We start from the raw sequence: 20,376 nt of genomic DNA on the forward strand, positions 1-20,376 counted from the left end.
TTTGATTCTCAGCACTTGTCATATCATAGTGAAGTGGATAAAGCCACTCACAGTATTATGACACAAAACCTGTTTTTTGCAGAGCTCAAACTGTCTAGCACTTAACATGACAAGTACATGAGTCTGATCTCTGTGTTCTGCACTGTAACAATATAAGAATTGTGTAGAGTAGGTGAGTTTTTGTACATAATAGATGTTTTTGATGCTGTAATTTTCTACATCTACAGTATGGTACAGTATAGTGTGGTATAGTTAGCTAGCTATATTGAATTCTGTGTAATTTATTTTATATTGGTGGCACTCTTATTCAAATCAAATTCATTAAACATTCCATTAGTGATCTACATTTCTCATGTTCTATTCTTCCTTGTGTGAGTGAATGGATCATCATCCTTTTCTTGGCACAGTTTTCCAATTCACTGGCATTACATTTCCTGAATCTCATCTAGAGTCAATTACAGGAATGCGTTGCGTTTTGTAGGACGGCTTAGTATGTGGGTAGTCAGGTCAGACATTTAACTCATCAATTTCAACATTACATATTACGCTTTTCTTCCGCATCACCAGTTTATCACCAGCCTTTTTTTATGCCTCCTTCCCCACTGGAAGCACAACGCTTAAAAGCGATTACGAAGCGCTAAGCTCGCACCTTTTTGGTACGACCGGCTCCTGTACTCAAACACACAACTGAACTGCTAGCAGTCACAGTGAACGTGCGGTAACCAACAGTATAACTACCTTCTCTTGAACAGGTGAAAGTATGTTTTTGACACATGTTTTGTCCGACATACGGCTTCTTAAACACACGACGAGAAGTTTATCAAGAACATACATTCTGTGTGATTTCATGACTGTCGTACTTGATTAGTTTTACACTTGTTTTGGAAGCTAACGCGGCGTTAGCAAAGCTAACTTAGCTTACTGCAATGTAATGCTAGCTACATCTGTCATTTGGCCGTTAGCAACGGCATAGCACTTTAGCGTTAATGGGTCTTTTGAAGAATAGCGGTAATGTTACATCAAACAGTAACTTTACAGTGTGTTCCTTCAGTAACGTTATAGTCAACGTAGAAGTCGAAATATCATTGCTTGTTGAACATAATTGCTTGTTGAACGAAGGTTGCAAATGGCAGCTAACCTTATTGTTTTATGGCCGGTGTTGTAAAAATGTTCGACTTCCTCAGAATTCCAGTTTCCAAGTTTTTTGAGAGGGGAGTCAGATTTTGGTAGCTGTAATGACTAACCCGACAAAATATGACTGCCTCAGTCTCCCCCCTGTTGCCCCTACAGACAGACAATAAAGTATCTATCTATGTCTATCTATCCCTCCCTAGTGGCAACAGGCGAGAGATGTGTGTGTGTGTGTGTGTGTGTGTGGGGGGGGGGGGGTAGTTTTTACATCTGCCAAAATCTGATTCCCCTCTAATATTAAAAATTGGGAAATTGGAAGGGGAGTCAGATTATGTGGAGGAGTTGGAAAATTCGACCACAGCGGCTTCACATTGAATTGTTTGTGTAATAGAGGAGTGGCTTCTCTTTTTTCCATCAGTTAGTTTTTTCTCAATGGCATCGTCTACAATGATCACCGTCCCCACCACCGCCTCCCGGTTCGCCCTGCTCCAAATCGACTCTGATTCGGACTCCGACAACTCCGATGCGGGGAAGCCTACCACCAAAGGCGGACGGGACCCATCCGGGAAGAGCCGGCAAGGAAAAGCAGCAGCCGGGGGGAAAACCACTCAGAACAACGACAAGAAGAAAGACAAGAAGAAGAAGAAGAAGGAGCAGCAACAGAGTGAGGCGAATGAGGTGACTGACTGACCCTCACCCTCATTCCTTTATGCCAAGTTGGACATGGCTTTTATTCAGTTCACAGGGATGCAAATGCAAACTAGTCACTTTTAGGCAACACGCCGCGACAGTCACCTTTTTCATCCCAAAATAGGAGGATTTCTGAGGAGTTGTATGTCTGCCCTGGTATCAGTCACATTTTTCACTATCCATGAATTTCCATCCCTGGTTCACAACCACAATAACATTTGTGATTTGTGTTTACAGCCTCCCACAGTTTGACTTGAGTTTCACTCCCCCTCGAGTGAAACTGCAGATAGTAGTACAGAGTGGAATAGGGCCATGAACAGTGAGATAATGTTCTGCAGCTTGTAATGGTTTGCTCTCAGCTAGAAGTTATGTTGCTTCAAGTGACATTTATTTGAGTGAAATTAGTTAAGACTGAGGGATGTATACTAGGGCTGCACAGTTAATTGAATATTAATCATGATTAAGATCTTGGCTTCCCACAATCATGAAAACAAAAAGAAATAGAGATAAAACGTGCCACATTCCATTTACATTTAGCAGTGTTGCTCTCATTTTGTCTTGTGTAGTAAATCCAGCGCACCCCTTTCCCTGTGGCGGTGCGCTCTGCCACTCCTCCAAAACCCAAACACGCTGAGGTGCATGTAGTTTCAGCTCGAGTCGAGAACAGAGCCGTTTGCTTGTTTATTTTTAAACCTTCCCTGGCAGAAGATGAAAAGTACAAAGAATTCCAGTCTTTGTTTTTAAGTTCATTAAATGCATGATGTTCCCAAAGTCAAAGAGTAATCATGTTAAATAATCGTGATCTCAATATAATAATAATCATGAGTATCGTTTTGACCATAATCATGCAGCCATTGTATAGGGCTTGACCGCTGACTTCAGGTACCATACAGTAATTATGAAATAAACAAATAAAGATCTCCAATGTCCACTTATTTGTTGTACCATTGTACAATAACTAGGTAGCTAATAATAACTAGGTGTAATAAGTGGACATTGGAGTCCTGCAGTGTGCAAGCTGTTTATTTCATGATTCCCTCACTTCCGGTTCAGCACCTGCCCTCTTTGGTTTTGAATGTATGTGCATACTCCTATTTGACCATATGCAATAATTAACCAAGCTATTAATATTGGGGAATAAAATATAGTTGCTGCTGTCGATGCACACACATGCTGACATTTTCTATAGCTAACATTAGATCAAGTTGTTCACAAAAATAATACCTGTTTTATGCCAAAATTAATGCATATATGCACGTTTTTTTTAAACGCGGGTAAACCCGCTAAAAATATGTTCACATTGCCTCCAGACCCGGGCAGCTTTTGCCCCAGAGCGTGTTTCAGCAGATGGATTGACTACAGTGTAGGACATTTAAAATATATATTTTGGGGGCAAATTTTGCCCCACTATCTACAAAATGGGGGCATTTCCAAAATTTTGGGGGCACTTATAAAAATAGTAATTGGTGCATTCATTGTGCATAAAGGTTCTGGGCCTGGAAAGTACTTGATAGTGCTTGGATCTAAGAAAAAATAAGGTATTGGAAGTGCTTGGAGTTAGCCTATTAGAATCTGAGTTTGATCATCAGTAGTGCTGGATGGACCAAGCTTGATACACTATCTTCCTATCTACAGTCCACGTAGGCTACAAGCATACAACGATTTGCTGATCGCTGAACTGTCATTGGCTGCTGTGCTCTCCCGTAGGCGTTCTTAGCTCAAATATGCGGCTGGTCGCCTAGGAAACCTGCGGTGGATATATATATATTTTTTATCGATCACGGTTTTTAGGGGTGTTCTGATATTTTTTGTGGCATTTTTGCCCTTGCCCCTGGCTAATTTCCTACCCTGATTGACCGTCACCAGGCTGCACACTGGACTCATCCCTTACAATGTAGATATGCTCTTATTCTTAAAGGGACACTCTGCACATAATCTCACACATATCCGAAAAGTGTTCAGTTCTGCAGAGATTCATTTAGTTGGACAGTTATTGAGAGTTGATTTGAGTTAAGGTGTGGACCAGTGATGTCATTTGTGCATGAATGACATCACTGGTCTACACCTGAGCGCGTCCACCCGGGTGTCATGTTTACATCGCTGCCGATCAGAGCTGGGTCCCATACCCGTGACTACTGCAGTGTCATTTAACCGGGGGATGATTGCCAATTGTACCCTTTCACACTGAAGACAAAAGCCAGATCTTAAAATGTTTTGTTTTGTTTGTCCAGTGTAAACGGGGCATACTAGTCTGTGTTTTAGCTCATTTTTCTTTTCTTTTCTGCCAGTTACGAACTTTGGCCTTCAAGAAGATCCCTCAGAAGTCTTCTGCGCCACCTCCCGTCACGTCACTTCAAGGCGTAGCCAATGAGCTTCTCAATTCTGCACCAGGGGACAACGCTCCGCCCGCAGAGGGGTGGCAGCAGTGGAAGCAGAGGGATGAGCAGGTAGGAGGACGCCAGCCCTCACACACAAAGGACGAGCTTGTGAGCTGCTGATGAGTCATGTTTTCTGCCATGTTTTCCGCCCTCTCAATAACTCCCGCTGACCTATGGCGCCGTCACTGACGTGCCCCTCAGGAAGGCTCTTTAGTTGCAGCTGCTCAACAGTAGAAGGATTTGTACTGGACAGCTTTGACGCGTTTAACCGTATGAGCATAAAGCAGAAAAACAGCAAGTGTGTGCAGTCACGCTCACGTTTATTTGATTCAAATAAAAGTTCTCAAACAGTATCACCTCATTCCCTCTGCTCTTCCTTCCGAACACCTGTTTGGAGGAAGTGCAGATGGGATACTCCATCCAGAATAGTCTCTCTTCAGTTGGAACAAACGTTAGGATGGATGGAGGTTTTCATATGATAGCAGCAATATGTAGATATTGATATCAAAATACTGTGATTGATTTAGTATTTTATCCATATCGCCCAGCCCTAGGTGATGTCTTTCCTCATCTCTGTTTTCCTCTTCCCCTCTGTAGATAACCAGTGAGCTTTATGAGGCAGACTTGGAAAAAGCCTTGATTCTTAGCAAACTGGAGTTCGAACAACACAAACAGGTACACCACAATTATAACACATAGGTTGACCCCAGTGTTTGTCCATGAACATGGCAGCTTGGCCTGTGTGAGTCTCTGTGTAGTGTTGGTAGACGGGACACATTCCAACAACAAAGAGTGGGGGGAAAAAAGTCCCATTCACAGCACAGATTTATTTGTTACTGGTTAAAAAAAATAAAAAATAAGTTGTAATAATTATAAGATAGTTAACTCGTTGAGTGCCAAGGACGTCGATCGACGTCAAAGTAAATAGTGACGTAGAGTGCCAAGGACGTCGATCGACGTCAAATGCGTTTTTTGACGGTGGGACGTGGATCAAAGCCTCAGGCATCTCCTGTACAAATATTGTAGCTATTGAAGGTGTATAACCTATTTTACGGACTCATTAGGTGGCGACAGTGCTCTCCAGATTAGAGAAAGGTCCGGAAAACAGCAGGAAAAAGCCCCGTGATGAAAAAGAAACCGCTCATCCTGCAGCCAGAGCCATATAGATTGCTCTGTCTGGAGCTGACGTTGGCTGCGAACAGCAGTCAATCCGCGCCCACAACTCAGCCCCTCTGTCTCTGCTGTATAGTTTCTCCACACGATTAGCCGCCAGAAAAGCAGCACCCGACGCCGAAGGGCCAAAGCATTCTCAGCAGTCCGGTTTGGCTCTTCCGTGTCGCGCTGGGAGCCGACGCACAAAAACGGAGCACTCCGAAAATAGACTGGGTGCGTGTTAGGCTGTGTGTTAGTGTGGGGAGGAGTTTGCAGCTGAGGGGGGGAGAGGGGGGTGGGGCACGCAGGGCACCACACAACTACACCACGTCACTACATCAGAAAATATTAGCTTCAGAGTCAGTGAATGTGCTTGAAATGCTTAATTTCACAAAAGGCGGAATAACTCAGCTTCTAATTTGAAACGCCTGTATTTGCTCAAAACGACCTATCTTCTCCGGCTCATAACTAAAGAACGGAAAATGGTATCAATAAACTTTTTTTTGCTGATGATACAATAGTCAGCTCGTTCTTTGTGCGTGTTCGGTGTTTACATAGTAATATCACACAATATTCTGTGGGCCTCGAGAAATCACTAAAAACGCTCTGAAACTCTGGCACTGGGAGCATCCGTTCTCCAAAAGTGGCTGGCACTCAATGAGTTAAAGTCAAAGAATGTTTTTTTTTTAACAGAGCAACACACACACATCTTCGCCGAAGTCACGAGGAGGGAAAGAGACAGGAGGGAAAGAGACAGGAGGGAAGAAGGAGAAGAAGAAGAACCAACAGGGAAAAGACAAAAAGACGGTTTCTCTGCAGGACTTCCAGGCAGAGGGCACTGCAGGTGAGAGACACGTGTTTGTCGGGTGCAGCTAGAAAAAAGCCTTCTGCGGTGCAGTCCACAGGGACTCTCAACTCTGTTATCAACTCTACTTTCCAGTACTTTCCAACTCTAGAAATTAACTTGCTTTTTCTTTACAACAATCCATTAAATAACATTTATGTTGAAATACTCTCTTTGCAGAACATCAGAATAAGAAACGGGAGAAAGAGGTGAGGAAACGACAACACATTTGGACTAACATTTAAATCTGGTGTATGTAAATCATTGGTACAGGGTTTAATTTGTATGCTTTCCCCGGTGACAGCCGGGGTCGGAGCAGAGGCATTATGTTTTTCAGGTTGTCCATCCGTCCGGTCCGTACCCTGCTCATTAACGCAATATCTTAGGAACTTACAAACGTCCACTTGGACTCAGATTTTGGTAGTCAGATGTCAGATGTGACTTAATGTTTGTCCCATTCACATGAACACAATGTCTCAGGAATGCATGGAACGTATTTCTTACATTGTATATCCATAAGTTCAAAGGTCAACTTCACTCACTGTGACATCATTATATTTTGTTTAGCACTTTAGCTGAGAAAACAATCTTGGGTCATTCTACAAAAAACTGTGGAAGTGCTCTCACTTACTTTTGAAGACACCAAAATCCGTTAAGTTAATAATCACATTAATTACCGTATATTGATTTGGACCTCACGATACTTGTATGAGTCTACCTTCTTCACTTCCTCTCCCTGGATGACAAACAGTACAGGAGGCCTCCTGTTCCTCTGGTAGTTCACCACAAGCTCATTGGTCTTGCTGATATTGAGCTTAAGGTGATTGTCGTTGCACCATGTGATGAAGCTCTCTATCAGTCCTCTGTACTCTGTAAAAATAGTCTTGGAGTGAAGACAGCATGTGTGTCACTGGAAATTATTCACTGGAATCATGTCAATATAGTGACAACTTCCATTTTGCCCAAAAATACACAGTACATTTGATTAATTTCCTTCAAAGTCTTCACTACATATATTTTGAGTCTGGAGAGACATGGATGTGAACTGCAACTTGACTTGTTGGCGTAGGCATACAACCACAAGGCAGTTAATTCTAGTTTGGAGAAGAAATGTCATGTATGACGTGGCACTGATTGCAACACTGAACCCACTGACCACATGATCCGATCCAGGAAGCCAGAGTAGCCAATCCATCCCCCGGGACGGGGCAGGAGGAGCGCTTCTTTAATAAGCTGGAGGATGATGTCAGTCGGATCGTGCAGCAGGAGAAGAGACGTGAGCAGTACACCGGCAGCCAGGGACAAGAGGTCAACACCTCCACAGAGCACGAACCGGTGAGATGGACTGACACAAACACACATGCATCAAGAGACTGGTCAATACTGGGGATGGGACGATAACAATATGCTTATCTCATAATAATGCACTAAATCATGTGGGCTTCACGATTCAACACAACCACCACAGGATGTAATAAAGAAAGGATCAGTGACATCAATGACTAACTGTGGCATTGGCCTGTTAGAATGTGAAGAACAATTCTTAAAAGGGTCACCCATTTTGATCCTGGCATCAGATCTATATTTGTCTTATAGATTCAGATTCAGATTCAGATTCATTTATTAAGGACTGCACAACAAGTCGGCAGAATTTGCTTTCGGTACAGCAATTGTTAGCACATGAATATAGTGTCAGCATGAGACATTACAGTACATAGACAGACATATGACAACATAAATACAGAACATTCAACATATACATTGCTGGAGAGGTATGCAGAGAGGTATGCAGTGAGTGAGTGAGTGAGTCAGGGGTGAGTGGAGTTTAGAAACCTGATGGCAGTGGGGAAAAAACTGTTTTTGAAACGTGTTGTTTTGGTGGGGAGTGATCTGAAGCGCCGTCCAGAGGGCAACAGTTGGAACAGGTGATTGGCTGGGTGAGATGGGTCAGAAACTATTTTTTGTGCTCGTGTGATTGTCCGTTTATGATATAGAGTGTCTAGTGATGGGAGTGGGGTACCTATAATTTTTGAAGCTTTTTTTATTATTCGTTGGAGTTTGTTTCGTGAGTTACTGTCCAGGTTATAGAACTTAATCCGGATCCTTATCTATTTATTTTTTAACTGAACAGTTGTCATGTGGACCCATTTCATCTTAGGGAGAACACAACCAGTTAAGTTTTTTTTTGGCCTTTATAGAAAACATTTAGTGCTTTAGTTTTGATTGGCAAGTCCAGTTTTGCTGCTCTTGTCACGTAAAATGTATATCCCTGTTCTGCCCATTTTTCCCATAAATGAGAGATCATCCAACTTTGCTACTCACGACTTGAGACCCCAAAGGTCTTTTTCACAGCAGCCATTTTGTGTCTAAAAGGCAGGGTCAACACAGGTGCAACCAAAACATTAGGGCCCCAGCACTGGAACATCTAAATGGATTGGAAGTTGGAAACCCTCATTAATGTTTTGGTTGTACCTGTGTTTACACTGCATTTTAGACACAAATGGCTGCTGTGGAAAAAAAGGTCAATTAATTACAGTAAAAAGAGTGAATAAAATGTTTCCCCTTATCTGAATTGGTGGTAAAGTATGAATGTGTCTTGCCGTGCTCTTTTGCCACCCTCTCCTTCCCCGCCCCTGCTTTCAGGACCCCCGAGCAGAGCAGCTGAAGTACGACCTGGAGAAGAAAGACCAGGAGATCCATAAGCTAAAGAAGACCATTTCGCAGTGGGAGGTCAGTTAGTCATAAGCAGTTAACTAATCATTGTATTATTTCACAGGATAGTCTCATTTCACGGGTAGTTTATCTTTATTCATTAACTGTGTGTAATACAGCCATTTCAGCTATTTTCCTGTATGGGTACCATGCTGCTGTGCCTTCTCTAAAACTAGAAAGTGTGTTGACCATGGAGACACTGCAGAGTGCGTCGTCATTCAGCTACCACGCACAAAACGGGGGGGGAAACAAAAACTCCCCCCCCCCCCCCCCCCACCCCCCCACAAAGATCATATATACGGAAGATGAACACTCCAACTTACTTCCTTGACAGCTAGATCCACATTTCTCTTCTCGCCAATTCTCAATGGCTTCCTTGTTTTTCTCAGGAGTACAAAAAAACTTTAATTGGCGATTTTTTTACATTTGTTGTCTGCGCAGCCCACCACACAACAGCTTTTAGCCATGTTTAATTCAAGGAAAATGACGCTGGTGTATGGAAGTGAATGGAGAGCTTTCCCCCGTGATGGGCGTGGCCTATTTCACGCAGTGTCTCTATGCTTATCTCATAGTGCTTCCCTTTACATCGTCATTGGTAGGAAAAAGGAACTCTTTTTCAGTCTCAAGCCTGCTTAATTTGAGGCCAACTGATTTCACTCTTGAATGTCTCTGTATGTATAAATACCTGAAATCATCACAACATGGTTCCTACTGTAAACCCTGCTTCTTTCTTCTTGCTGCTCAACGCCTACAGGGGAAGTACAAAGAGGTGAAAGCAAGAAATGCCCAGCTGCTTAAGATGCTCCAGCAGGGAGAGAGTGAGTTGTACATTGCCAAGACGGCAACATCAAAACCTTTTCAGTCCCCTGTATAATGAGAAGTTTGATATGGTTAGTCTAATTTTAATTTCCTGTTTCCGATCGCTCTCTACCCCCTCCCCTCCTTCAGTGAAAGATAAAGCAGAAATCCTTCTACAGGTGGAAGAGCTACTAAATATTAAAGAGGAACTGTCATCACAGGTGTGTGAGATTGGAGTTGTGCATCGAAAGTTGCCAAACCCCAGTAAGCATTATCGGTTGGCCTCTGACTGGATCACTGTATTTTTTCTTTAGGTCACATTACTGCACGGTGCCCTTGAACAAGAGAAGTCTAAAGTCAAAGGTCTGCAGTCAGAACAGCCAAAACATCAGGTATGAATACATATAACCACTCGCTCACTATGGCAGGTGTCCAGCAATGTGAGCAGAACCGCTAATAACGACTGATTTTAGGATCATGTCTGCATCCAAGTTGAAATTGGCAATAACCTAGTGGCTTGAGCGTCTCATTTTCTCAGAGAACAAATCAAATGAGTTAACTTATTTTCTTGTGGGAGGAAGCCAAAGTTTAGGATTATTATTTTCTTCTCTAATTATCTGATATTTTGGTCAGGACAGCAGATGTCTCAGTTTCTGTACAGGGTCTGTATCCATTTAGTCATGTTGAGGCCTTGAGTTGAGGTGTAGAGAGACAGGATGCTGCTGTGCTTTCACTCTGTGGGAAGTGCCAGGATGCATTCTGTTTACAGTGATCAGTATTGTGTGTGTGTGTGTGTGTGTGTGTGTGTGTGTGTGTGTGTGTGTGTGTGTGTGTGTGTGTGAGAACATAGCAGGATGTGTGTATGCCCCCCCCCCCCCTCTCTCATGTCAGCCAGTAGGCCAGGACGTGATTTTAAGAAAAATCCTCATTCAAGATTATCTTGCTGAACACAAAGTTCGCTTTCATAAACTTTAGTTAACCACAGACCTTATTTCATGCATTTAGTGCAGGGACTTCTGGGTAAGCCTACAAAAATACATCATCCCTCTCTAAGGTACTATTATTCCATTGATGATCTGTTGACCAAGGGTCCATTAAGAGTTGTATTTGTTTGTCTTTCTTCACATGGACACCTCACCAATATGTCAGAACTCTCTTTGGGTCTTATTATTATTGTTGTTATTTATTTTACTTACTTTTTTATTGTCCAAATTGACCCCAAACATAATAGTCATTCATCGCTCTCTTCCAGAAGAGCAGGGGGGATTCAGCTGAGTTCAGGAGGAGATAGTGGGGTTTGTGAGGGGAGTTGGTGTAAGGGGCTTACCGGCCTTGTTGGTGATGGTCTTGACAGACCTCAGTCTCTTGCCGAGAGGAGTGTTTTGAAGAGCTCATGGCCAGGGTGGGAGGGGTCAGCTATGATCTTACAAGACCACTTCAGTGTTCTGGCTGCATGCATGTCCTGAAGGGATGGCAGGTTGCATCCGATCACCTTCTCAGCACAGCGGCTTATTTGAGCACCTCCTTTTGAATCCAGCAACTGAAGGTCATCATTTGTTGATCTTATTCAGTTACTTATGTCAGACTCCGTAATGACTGATTCAAAAGATTTACCCAACCATTAGTTATAAGCTCTGTATTTGTTGGTAAGTAAATGTTTACAGCATGTCAAGTCGCTTGATTGATTTAATTTATATATATATATATATATGCACACACACACATGCTATAACAAATGCTCTTCCTGATCTTTTCTGAATGGCAGGGAAACAAGAAGGGGAAGAAAGGCTCGGAGTCAGATCTATAGAGATTCCAGCGGGAAGAGACATTAACTCCAACGAATGAACAAATGAAGAAAACCACTGCTGATCATTGTCAGGGTTCCCTCTTACTGTTTAAGGGTTCTTCTCCCCAGTCTACATGTTGACACTATGCATGCCCCCTCCCTCCCCTGTCAGCCCACACACACGCACACACACACACACATTTCACGACTCACTCCCGACTTAGTGGGATGTATTCTGCAGCTGATTTAATACGCTTTTGAAAATGATGCACTAACAAAGCGTGAAGTTTCTTTGTGTTGAGGTGATGGCTTGGTATCCAGTGTTGCCTCCTACAGGCGAAAAGGTGTCATTGCCTCTCCAGTACTGTTCATGCTGCGCTGTACCCCAACTTCCCGTGGGTTATAATGCCAAAACGACAGATGTGAAATGTATGTTTCTGTTTGTTTGGGGTTTTTGTTTTTGTTTATCTCACTGTTAAGTAAATAAAATACCTTTCCAGTGAAAACATGTCTCTTTTCCCCCCACATATTTCTCTGTATTGTTACATTACATTGGTAGAGCGGCCATTCGCAGCTGCAGGTGCCTCAAAGAGATAGTTCTAGTTGGCCTCAAAATATACACAGTCATCTCAATCTTTATACACCTCAAATAAAACCATGGAATGTCACTTATTTACTTATAAGCAAACCAGAGGTGGAACAAGTGCATGTATTTATAATACTATAATTGAAAAATGTGCATTCAAACGGTTATACAAGTAGCCTATTGGTAAAGTAAATGAAGAATGGTCCCTTTAAATTATGCATTAACAGGCTAAGAAGTAGCCTAAAATGTAGGTTTGGTTTAGCTGCCCCAATTACTAGGCTGTACTGTACAGTTTCCCTCTGAAATCTAGCGGAATAAAAGTGCAAAGTCTCCCTACCTCATTAAAATCTACTCTCTAAAGCTACATTAGCCTACTCACTTAATTTTATCATCTGGGGCTAAACTAGGCTATGGTCTGTATCTTTAAGTTGACGACCCTCCGTGTAGGATAAAAGGCAGCGGGGAACAGAAATGGGACATGACGGATCTGTCAACTCCTGGCTGCGCAGTTGGGGTCTGACTGCGTCCATCCGGATCCCGACAACTTTCTGCCTCGTCATCCGCACCGGGACCAGGCGCTCCTCTCTCCTCTCCTTGCCAAGTCCTCCAGCGTCTGCGCGTCAGCGCCCAGGACAGGACGGAGATGTCCAGGGGCGCCGTGGGGGACGAGCCGAGAGCATCACGTGAAATGATCCGGGTTGCTGTCAAAAGTGTGACAGAGAGGGAAGACTTCACCGTGAGAGGAGACTGCACCGTCACACAGGTCGGCCAACACGCTGATGATGGGGCAATCATGCTGCGTCACTCTCTAATGATGTGTTTGTTTATTTTTGTATTGATTCGTTTTTATTGTAGGCTGTTTTCAAACAAAGGTATAGTAGCTTGATAGCCTTGATTTGCACCTTTAGCTGTAGGCCTAAAGTCTTTAAATAGCCTATTAAGGCTTTTTCAACATCAGTCATTTGCATGCTGCTATAAATAGCCCAGTGCTGAGTGCTCTCCAATTAGACCATGGCTTTGATACGATTTTGTCCCAGGCTCCCCCATCTGATAAGATTGTTGCTTTTAGACGTTTTATTCAAACGTGTATGAAATAATATGCTATGCTACTATGTTACAATTTATGGATGGAATTATAGTGAAAATAAATTATTAGTATTTTTGCCTGAGGGACCCCCTCAAGGACCCCACTTTGTGAACCACAGCTATAGGCAAACATTAGTGCTATTATTGCCTGGTAAATGTTTGGCTGACTGTGTGTGTGTGTGTGTGTGTGTGTGTGTGTGTGTGTGTGTGTGTGTGTGTGTTCATGCGTGCGTAGCTGAAAGTGTGTGTAGCAGAGCGGTGGGGAACCCGCACAGGGCGGCTGATGCTGATCCACTCTGGCCGGGTCCTCAGTGAGTCAGAATTGCTGACTCAGCTTAAAGGACAGGATGGCTCAGTCAGCCTCTGCATGGTCCTCAGGTACACACACAGTTTTAAATACCAAAGACACAGAGACAGACAGACATATATTTTCTTTTTTTTATGACATAGCCTACACACACACATACACACGGGGTAACTGATATGTTGAAGTGATTAACCGTTTTAGTTCAAATATGTAATGGATGAATAAAATGTTAGTAGCCTAGTTATTAAACATCAGTAACAGACCGCTAAATTCTCACTTCATGTAAGGACGAATAAAATGTTAGTTAACATCAGTAACAGACTCCTAAATTTTCACTTGAGCCCTAACACAGATAAAAGATGATTAGATGAACATATGCATACATGGTTTTAACAGCAATATCAGTAGGGCCAGGTAGCGCCACTGATTTCCTGAATCAATCTGAATCAATCAGAGATCTAATGCTGTAAATTGTATAAGGAACCCTATAAAAATATTAATGCTTACATTAAGAATTGACCCCAAAGCAGTTACGTCAGTGTACTTTTTATTGAACATGACCAACACACTGCAGCAGTCAAAACAATATCATATAGGAAAACACATATTAAAAGTTCGATCTCTAGATTTTATGACTCGATATCAGATCATTCAAATGAAGATCTTTTCGAAATGGAAATATTTAAATTAATTGGTGGTCCTCCTGTCTCAGGCCGCAGCATTCATCTGCCACGCCCACCAGGGATCATGTTTCAGAAACCGTCCAATCAGAGATGACAGCCCTTCTTAACCCCGGCCCTGATAACCTCACTCCATCTCCCACCTCTCCCCTGTGCCTGGGTAAGACATCTCCCACCTCTCCCCTGTGCATGGGTAAGACATCTCCCACCTCTCCCCTGTGCCTGGGTAAGAGATGCAGAACACAGGTCCTGGCCTGCTGTCTCCATGTTCATCCCTCCTCCTCTCACACCATCAAACCACTTTTCTTGGTCTTCTCCTGCTGTCTCTCTGCCCTCTCTCCTATCACTCTCCCTCTCTTCCACTTGTTACCTCTCCACAGTGTTGTAGTCAAGTCACTATATCTCGAGTCCAAGTCAAGTCTCGAGTTGACCGTCAAAGTCACTGAGGAAGACTTGACAGCCAAAATGTCTGTGCCAAAACATAATTGTATTGTCAGATCACCCACCCCCTTTTTTATACGCTCCTTGTCCTTTTGACCTGTCTGATTTTTGCCTCTGATGTTCTTCCTCCTCCACAGTGGAAGGTCTGGACAGCCTGGGTCTAACTGCCAGCGGTGCTGGTTTCTTCCCAGCGCTCCAGCGGCAGATGGAGAGGCAGCTCCTGGCCGACCCGCAGATGCTGTCCCGTGTGCTGGGCAGCCAGTTGGTGCAGAACACCCTGTCCACTTCCAGCCCCCAGCTCACCAGACAGCTCATCCTGTCCAACCCCCACACCCAGCAGCTCCTGCAGACCAACCCAGAGGTGGGCCACATGCTCAACGACCCAGATGTCATTACACAGGTGGGTGCCTTTAAGAAGGAGTGCACTGCACAGAAACTATTTGTAAATTTACCACACTTGCTACACAAATGCACAATCTAACCTAATGCAACCATCTTGCATGCACAATTTGTATGTATGTCTACTGGTACACCATGAAGTTAAAAAATAATAATCAAAGAAATACAAATAATGCGATTTTGATACAAGGTCATTTTGTATTTTCATATTCCCTCCCTAACTGTCTCTTCTCTGTCTCTTCCCCAATATCTTCTCCCTGTTTCCTTCCCTTTCTCTTTCCCTTGGTGTGTCTTTCTTCAGATACTAGAGCTTGTCAGGAATCCTGACATGATACAGGAAGTGATGCGTAACCAGGGCAGAGCATTAGGCAACCTGACGCCAGCGCCAGAAAGCCCTGAAACCGTCACTGGTGATGTTGATGGGTCATCATCTGGGAATCCCCAGCCAACAAGGAGAGACAGAGAGCGGACCCACTCCTTCAGCTACTGGCCAGATCCTCCCACAGACTTGACTGCCACGCCCATACCTGACCCCACCTCTCCAAACACCATTACTAGAGGCAAGAAAAGACAGTTTTTCTATTAAAAAAATAAAATAAAAAATTGGCCACACTGATCCATCAGAAAACTAGTCTCGCTTGCCAGACTATCTCCGTTTCGCACTGTACGGTACCAGCGCAGGAGAGAGTCTGGCTCCTCTTACTCTCACTCTGGTATACCGGGGGCAACAAAGCTCTGTTATCTTTACAACCATCCGCCAAAAGTAAGCAGGCCTGCTTTATTGCACAATCCAAATATTTGTCAACACTTGCCATTTTCAGCGTGAGGGTTGCTAGCTAGCGTTGTTGTTTCACAGCGGCGGAGGCATTTGAGAGCGGACACGCGGTGAGCGGAAAGGGATTTCCCTTTGCTGTGACTGAAATGGTCGGAGCCAATGGCAGAGCTCATACCTGCAGCCTGCTTCCAGTGAGTCAGACTATCAGAAAGCCAACATTATTGTTGATGGATATATTTCTGTCCACTGGGTTGGCTTGTTGGAATGTGAAGGTGATGGCCGCGATAGACAGACAGTGAGAAGAAAACATGGATGCCAAGAAGGCCTTGCTTATAGCGGTCCTACTTCTTTGGCTGAATCCAAATGTCCGTAATTCACTCACTGCACTTGCAGGCTCGTGGACTTTGCAGGCAATGTAAGAAATAGCCAATTTAGCCATAGTCCAGTCCTTATTTACAAACATTTCTGTATTTGAATGTGTGTATAGCCTATATGTTGTATAGAAATAAAGGCCTGTCTATCAGCGGCTTATATATAACATCACTGTAAGTACGACTGAAGTCCGCAAGGGCTCAGTCCACAAGTCCGGAGGGTGGACATTTGGATTGAGCATTAGAATAAAGAAGAAGATTCAGATTCAGATTCAGATTCATTTATTAAGGACTGCACAACAAGTCGGCAGAATTTGCTTTCGGTACAGCAATTTGTTAGCACATAAATATAGTGTCAGCATGAGACATTACAATACATAGACAGACATATAACAACATAAATACAGAACATTCAACATATACATTGCTGGGGGTTTCAGGGGTGAGTGGAGTTTAGAAACCTGATGGCAGTGGGGAAAAAACTGTTTTTGAAACGTGTTGTTTTGGTGGAGAGTGATCTGAAGCGCCGTCCAGAGGGCAACAGTTGAAACAGGTGATTGGCTGGGTGAGATGGGTCAGAAACTATTTTTTGTGCTCGTGTGATTGTCCGTTTGTGGTAGAGAGTGTCCAGTGATGGGAGTGGGGTACCTATGATTTTTGAAGCTTTTTTTATTATTCGTTGGAGTTTGTTTCGTGAGTGAATGTCCAGGTTGCCGTACCAGATGGTTATGGATGAGGTGAGGATGCTTTCTAGTATGGCTGTATAAAACTGGAGGAGTAGATTGGATTTTACCTTGAATTTTTTGAGCTGCCGGAGGTGAAAAAGTCTTTGATTGGCCTTTTTGATTATGTGACCGGTGTTATTGTCCCATTTGAGTGTGTTGCTGATGTGGGTGCCCAGGAATTTGTATGTGTCTGTGGTGGTTATGGGTTGACCGGAGATGTGGAGGGGTGTCTTGGGGGGTGGATTCCGTCTGAAGTCTGTGATGAGTTCTTTGGTTTTGGAGGTGTTGAGTTGTAGGTTGTTGTCCTGGCACCAAGTGACCGCTTGGGCCACTTGGTTCCGGTAGTGATCTTCATTATTGTTGGTGATGAGTCCAGTTATGGTGGTGTCGTCTGCATATTTGAAAAATGAAACTGAGCTGTGGTGGGATGTAAGGAGGTTGGTGTAGATGGAGAAGAGCCAGGGGGAAAAGACACAGCCCTGAACAAGACATGAGTGAGTTCATGGCATCATATGCGGAAGATCAAACCGACCCAGTGAAACTGCAGCCATCCCAACGTCATACCAGGCTTTCTCACTTTTATCTTTGTTTTTATATTCCTTTGTTGATTCATACAACATGGTGTATAATGCATTGCCAACGATTTTCTCAAAACAAACCAAGTAAGTCTTCTGACTGTCACTGCTACCTGTCATTGAAAATGAATTGGAAAAATTACATAATACTGTACAAAGTGTTTTCTGTGTTTATGTGTGCATACACATTTCTACTTGCTGTCCTATGTTGTGTGTGTGGCTTCCCTCTTGCCCCAGGCATGCAGTCTCTGCTGGAGGAGATCACCGCTAATCCAGGCCTGATGGAGAGCCTGATGTCTGGGCCATATGTAAGCAGTCTACTGAACAGCCTCAGCCAGAACCCTGACTTGGCCGCACAGGTAATACACCTATGTAATACATGCATCAGTAATGGATACATAACACACAAATTACGCACTGATACATGTATGGAGAGACCACCTGTTTTCAGTGGGCAACTTCGCAGTATTGTCTGTTTCCCCCACCAAAGTGGAGTTTGAAAGTAAGGTCAGTCTATGAGCCTCAGTGTGGCTATAGGTACAGAGTTTTCATTCAAGCATAAATTACATTTACACACACACACACACACACACACACACACACACACTGTAACACGCTAATTCTGGTCTTCATACTGTTTCAGATGCTGTTGAGCCACCCCTTGTTCTCAGGGAATCCTCAGCTGCAGCAGGAGATGAGACAACAGCTTCCTGTCTTCCTACAGCAGGTTAGTTTACTCTCCTCACTAGTATCAAATATTATATCTCAACCAAATTGCATAATGTTCATGAGTATGAAGTTCTTACTGTGTGTTCATGAGTATATTACTTCAAACTTTTAAACAATGGTCTGTTATAAGCCTTGACGGGAAATCTACTCCCGTCTTCATGTTTACAGATAGCACGGCCAACTGCAAGGTCGAAGTACGTCATTTCTTACACAGCACTGATATTAAACTAAGACCCTCTTTGTTCTATGCTAGACCTCAACAGTTTTTTTGGTGGGAACTGCAGAGGGATGATTACATAATTCAGTGCTTTTCTCTCTCTCTTAACTCTTTAGATGCAGAATCCAGAGCTGCTGTCAGCCATGTTGAACCCCAGAGCCATGGAGGCTCTGCTCCAGATCCAACAGGGCCTGCAGACGCTCGCCTCAGAGGCTCCTGCCCTCATACCTGCGTGAGTAAGCACCCAAAGGCAGCACTCCAACCTGGAGGTGCAATACTCCCATGATGGCTGTTGAAGCAGTGCTAAACCTGTCAGCGGTGTATTAAAGATATAGTCAATTTTTCATGAGTTTAGTGATGTGGGCAGTATGTTGTGAACTGTCTTGTAGGGCCGGGCTCGGAAGCATTGGAAGTGTTAACCCCGCCCCTGAGCTACCACCTGACCCTGTCCTTAACAACCAATCAGGAAGTGGTCCTCACGTTGCCACGGTGACAGAGCAACAGCAGCAGTTTGTAGAACAGATGCTGCAGGCGTTGGCTGACACCAATGTTGAGGTACCTATAACCTAAGTGTTTTCAGTGTTTGCTCGTCAATTTTCTTGTGTACCTTGCCTTGCATTGCTCTTGAATTCGAAATAGTGGTGCTGGCTTCTTTTTCTTCTAGGAATGCAAAGTACATGATGCTGCTTGTTTCTAACAGTGCTTAGAACTGTTTTAGTCCACCAAGATCTACAAGTTCAATATTTCATTTTTCAGAGGGAGGGAGTGCCACACTTAAAGTGATTTTTAAGTGGGGCAGCCACTTCTATAAAAGTGACTTTGTGTGATCCGTCCTTCTGTCTGTTATGGCGCGGACCTTCTGTCCTGTGGACCCCAGCAGAATCGTCAATTGATGGCCGGAGCGATGATGTTATTGTCATCACTGTCGAGTGGTGACCAGTGGTGACTGATAATGTCGTATTAGTAAACAAACAATCCATCAACTGAGCGTGCAAATGCCCCCGACTGATGATGTCATACACACTGATGATGTCATGTCCCTGCACGGATGCACGCACGGACCCGGCCTGCAAAACCTGCACCGCTTACTTCTCACCTGGGTGTGATTTTTCAGTAGTCGCATAACAATAGCAGGAGCCGTGACTGGTAGTAGAGTAGTAGAGAATAGGGGAGACACAGGAGAGAAGAGTAGTGGGGCACATATGCAGTTCCAGAGGCACAGGACTTAACCATTTGACAATATCTAAGGAAAACTCTTCAAGCTTTGATTCTATTTTTGTGAACAGTAAATATTGGGTTCAGTCCATAACTCCCTATTATGGCCACAGCTGTCAAGTATAGCCAGATGCGTAATTCACATCTTCTCATCCTCTCAGGTCCATGGTGAGGAGGCTGAGTTCCAGGAGGAGCTGGACCAGCTGAGCTCTATGGGCTTCACAGACCGACAGGCCAACCTTCAGGCCCTCATTAACTCTGGAGGAGACATCACAGCTGCTGTAGAGCATCTGCTGAGTCTCTAACACACTCACACACACACACACACACACACACGGACAGTGATCCAATCACATACAATAATGTACACACACACACACACACACACACACACACACACACACACACACACACACAAACTTGAATGAACATGCAGGTTTAGACACAAACATACATATTGGCACATACACAGTCAATGCACATGCACACAAACCAATGTGTGTTTTGATGTGCTTTTGAAGTCATTCCATTGACTTACATTCATTCATTAATTAACCTCTAAGACTAACTTTAGACCTCAGCACTAAATTCTATTAAGCCTTACCCTAACAATCACCCTAACTCTATAACAGTAAGCCGATGGCACACCAATCATACCATACATACCATACCGTAACACTCATTCCCTAACTTTTTATTTGTAACAACAGTCAGAACTTTGTGTCTTGTGCTGACACCGGTCCATATTCACTTCATTTCACCCTCACATAGATGTATAG

At 43.7% G+C, this 20,376-nt stretch overlaps 2 protein-coding genes across 4 annotated transcripts; both read left to right on the forward strand.

The window, feature by feature from the left end:
- The first annotated feature begins 687 nt into the window (after nucleotides 1-687).
- On the forward strand, nucleotides 688-11,950 carry gkap1 (G kinase anchoring protein 1). 3 transcript variants are annotated; one of them, XM_083644750.1, is made up of 12 exons: nucleotides 688-752; nucleotides 1,550-1,809; nucleotides 4,110-4,268; nucleotides 4,797-4,874; nucleotides 6,045-6,195; nucleotides 6,376-6,404; nucleotides 7,369-7,530; nucleotides 8,839-8,925; nucleotides 9,662-9,725; nucleotides 9,856-9,926; nucleotides 10,020-10,097; nucleotides 11,471-11,950. In XM_083644750.1, exons 2-12 carry the CDS (start codon nucleotides 1,564-1,566, stop codon nucleotides 11,510-11,512), a joined length of 1,167 nt encoding a protein of 388 aa, XP_083500876.1. In that variant the 5' UTR covers nucleotides 688-752; nucleotides 1,550-1,563; the 3' UTR covers nucleotides 11,513-11,950. The 3 variants fall into 3 exon arrangements, with proteins under 3 accessions (XP_083500876.1, XP_083500877.1, XP_083500878.1); XM_083644751.1 differs by having other exon boundaries at nucleotides 712-758; XM_083644752.1 differs by having other exon boundaries at nucleotides 719-752; nucleotides 1,554-1,809.
- Nucleotides 11,951-12,720: 770 nt separating this feature from the next.
- Nucleotides 12,721-19,902, forward strand: LOC310784257 (ubiquilin-1-like; the record flags this gene model as incomplete). Its single annotated transcript, XM_083645274.1, has 10 exons — nucleotides 12,721-12,840; nucleotides 12,933-12,949; nucleotides 14,183-14,310; nucleotides 14,729-14,991; nucleotides 15,292-15,550; nucleotides 17,674-17,795; nucleotides 18,080-18,163; nucleotides 18,499-18,614; nucleotides 18,772-18,937; nucleotides 19,759-19,902. The coding sequence occupies 10 exons, from the start codon at nucleotides 12,721-12,723 to the stop codon at nucleotides 19,900-19,902; spliced, it is 1,419 nt and encodes a 472-aa protein (XP_083501400.1).
- Nucleotides 19,903-20,376: the final 474 nt, after the last annotated feature.

The sequence above is a fragment of the Poromitra crassiceps genome, assembly GCF_964638095.1.
Source record: "Poromitra crassiceps genome assembly, chromosome: 10".
NCBI classification, from domain to species: Eukaryota; Metazoa; Chordata; class Actinopteri; order Beryciformes; family Melamphaidae; genus Poromitra; species Poromitra crassiceps.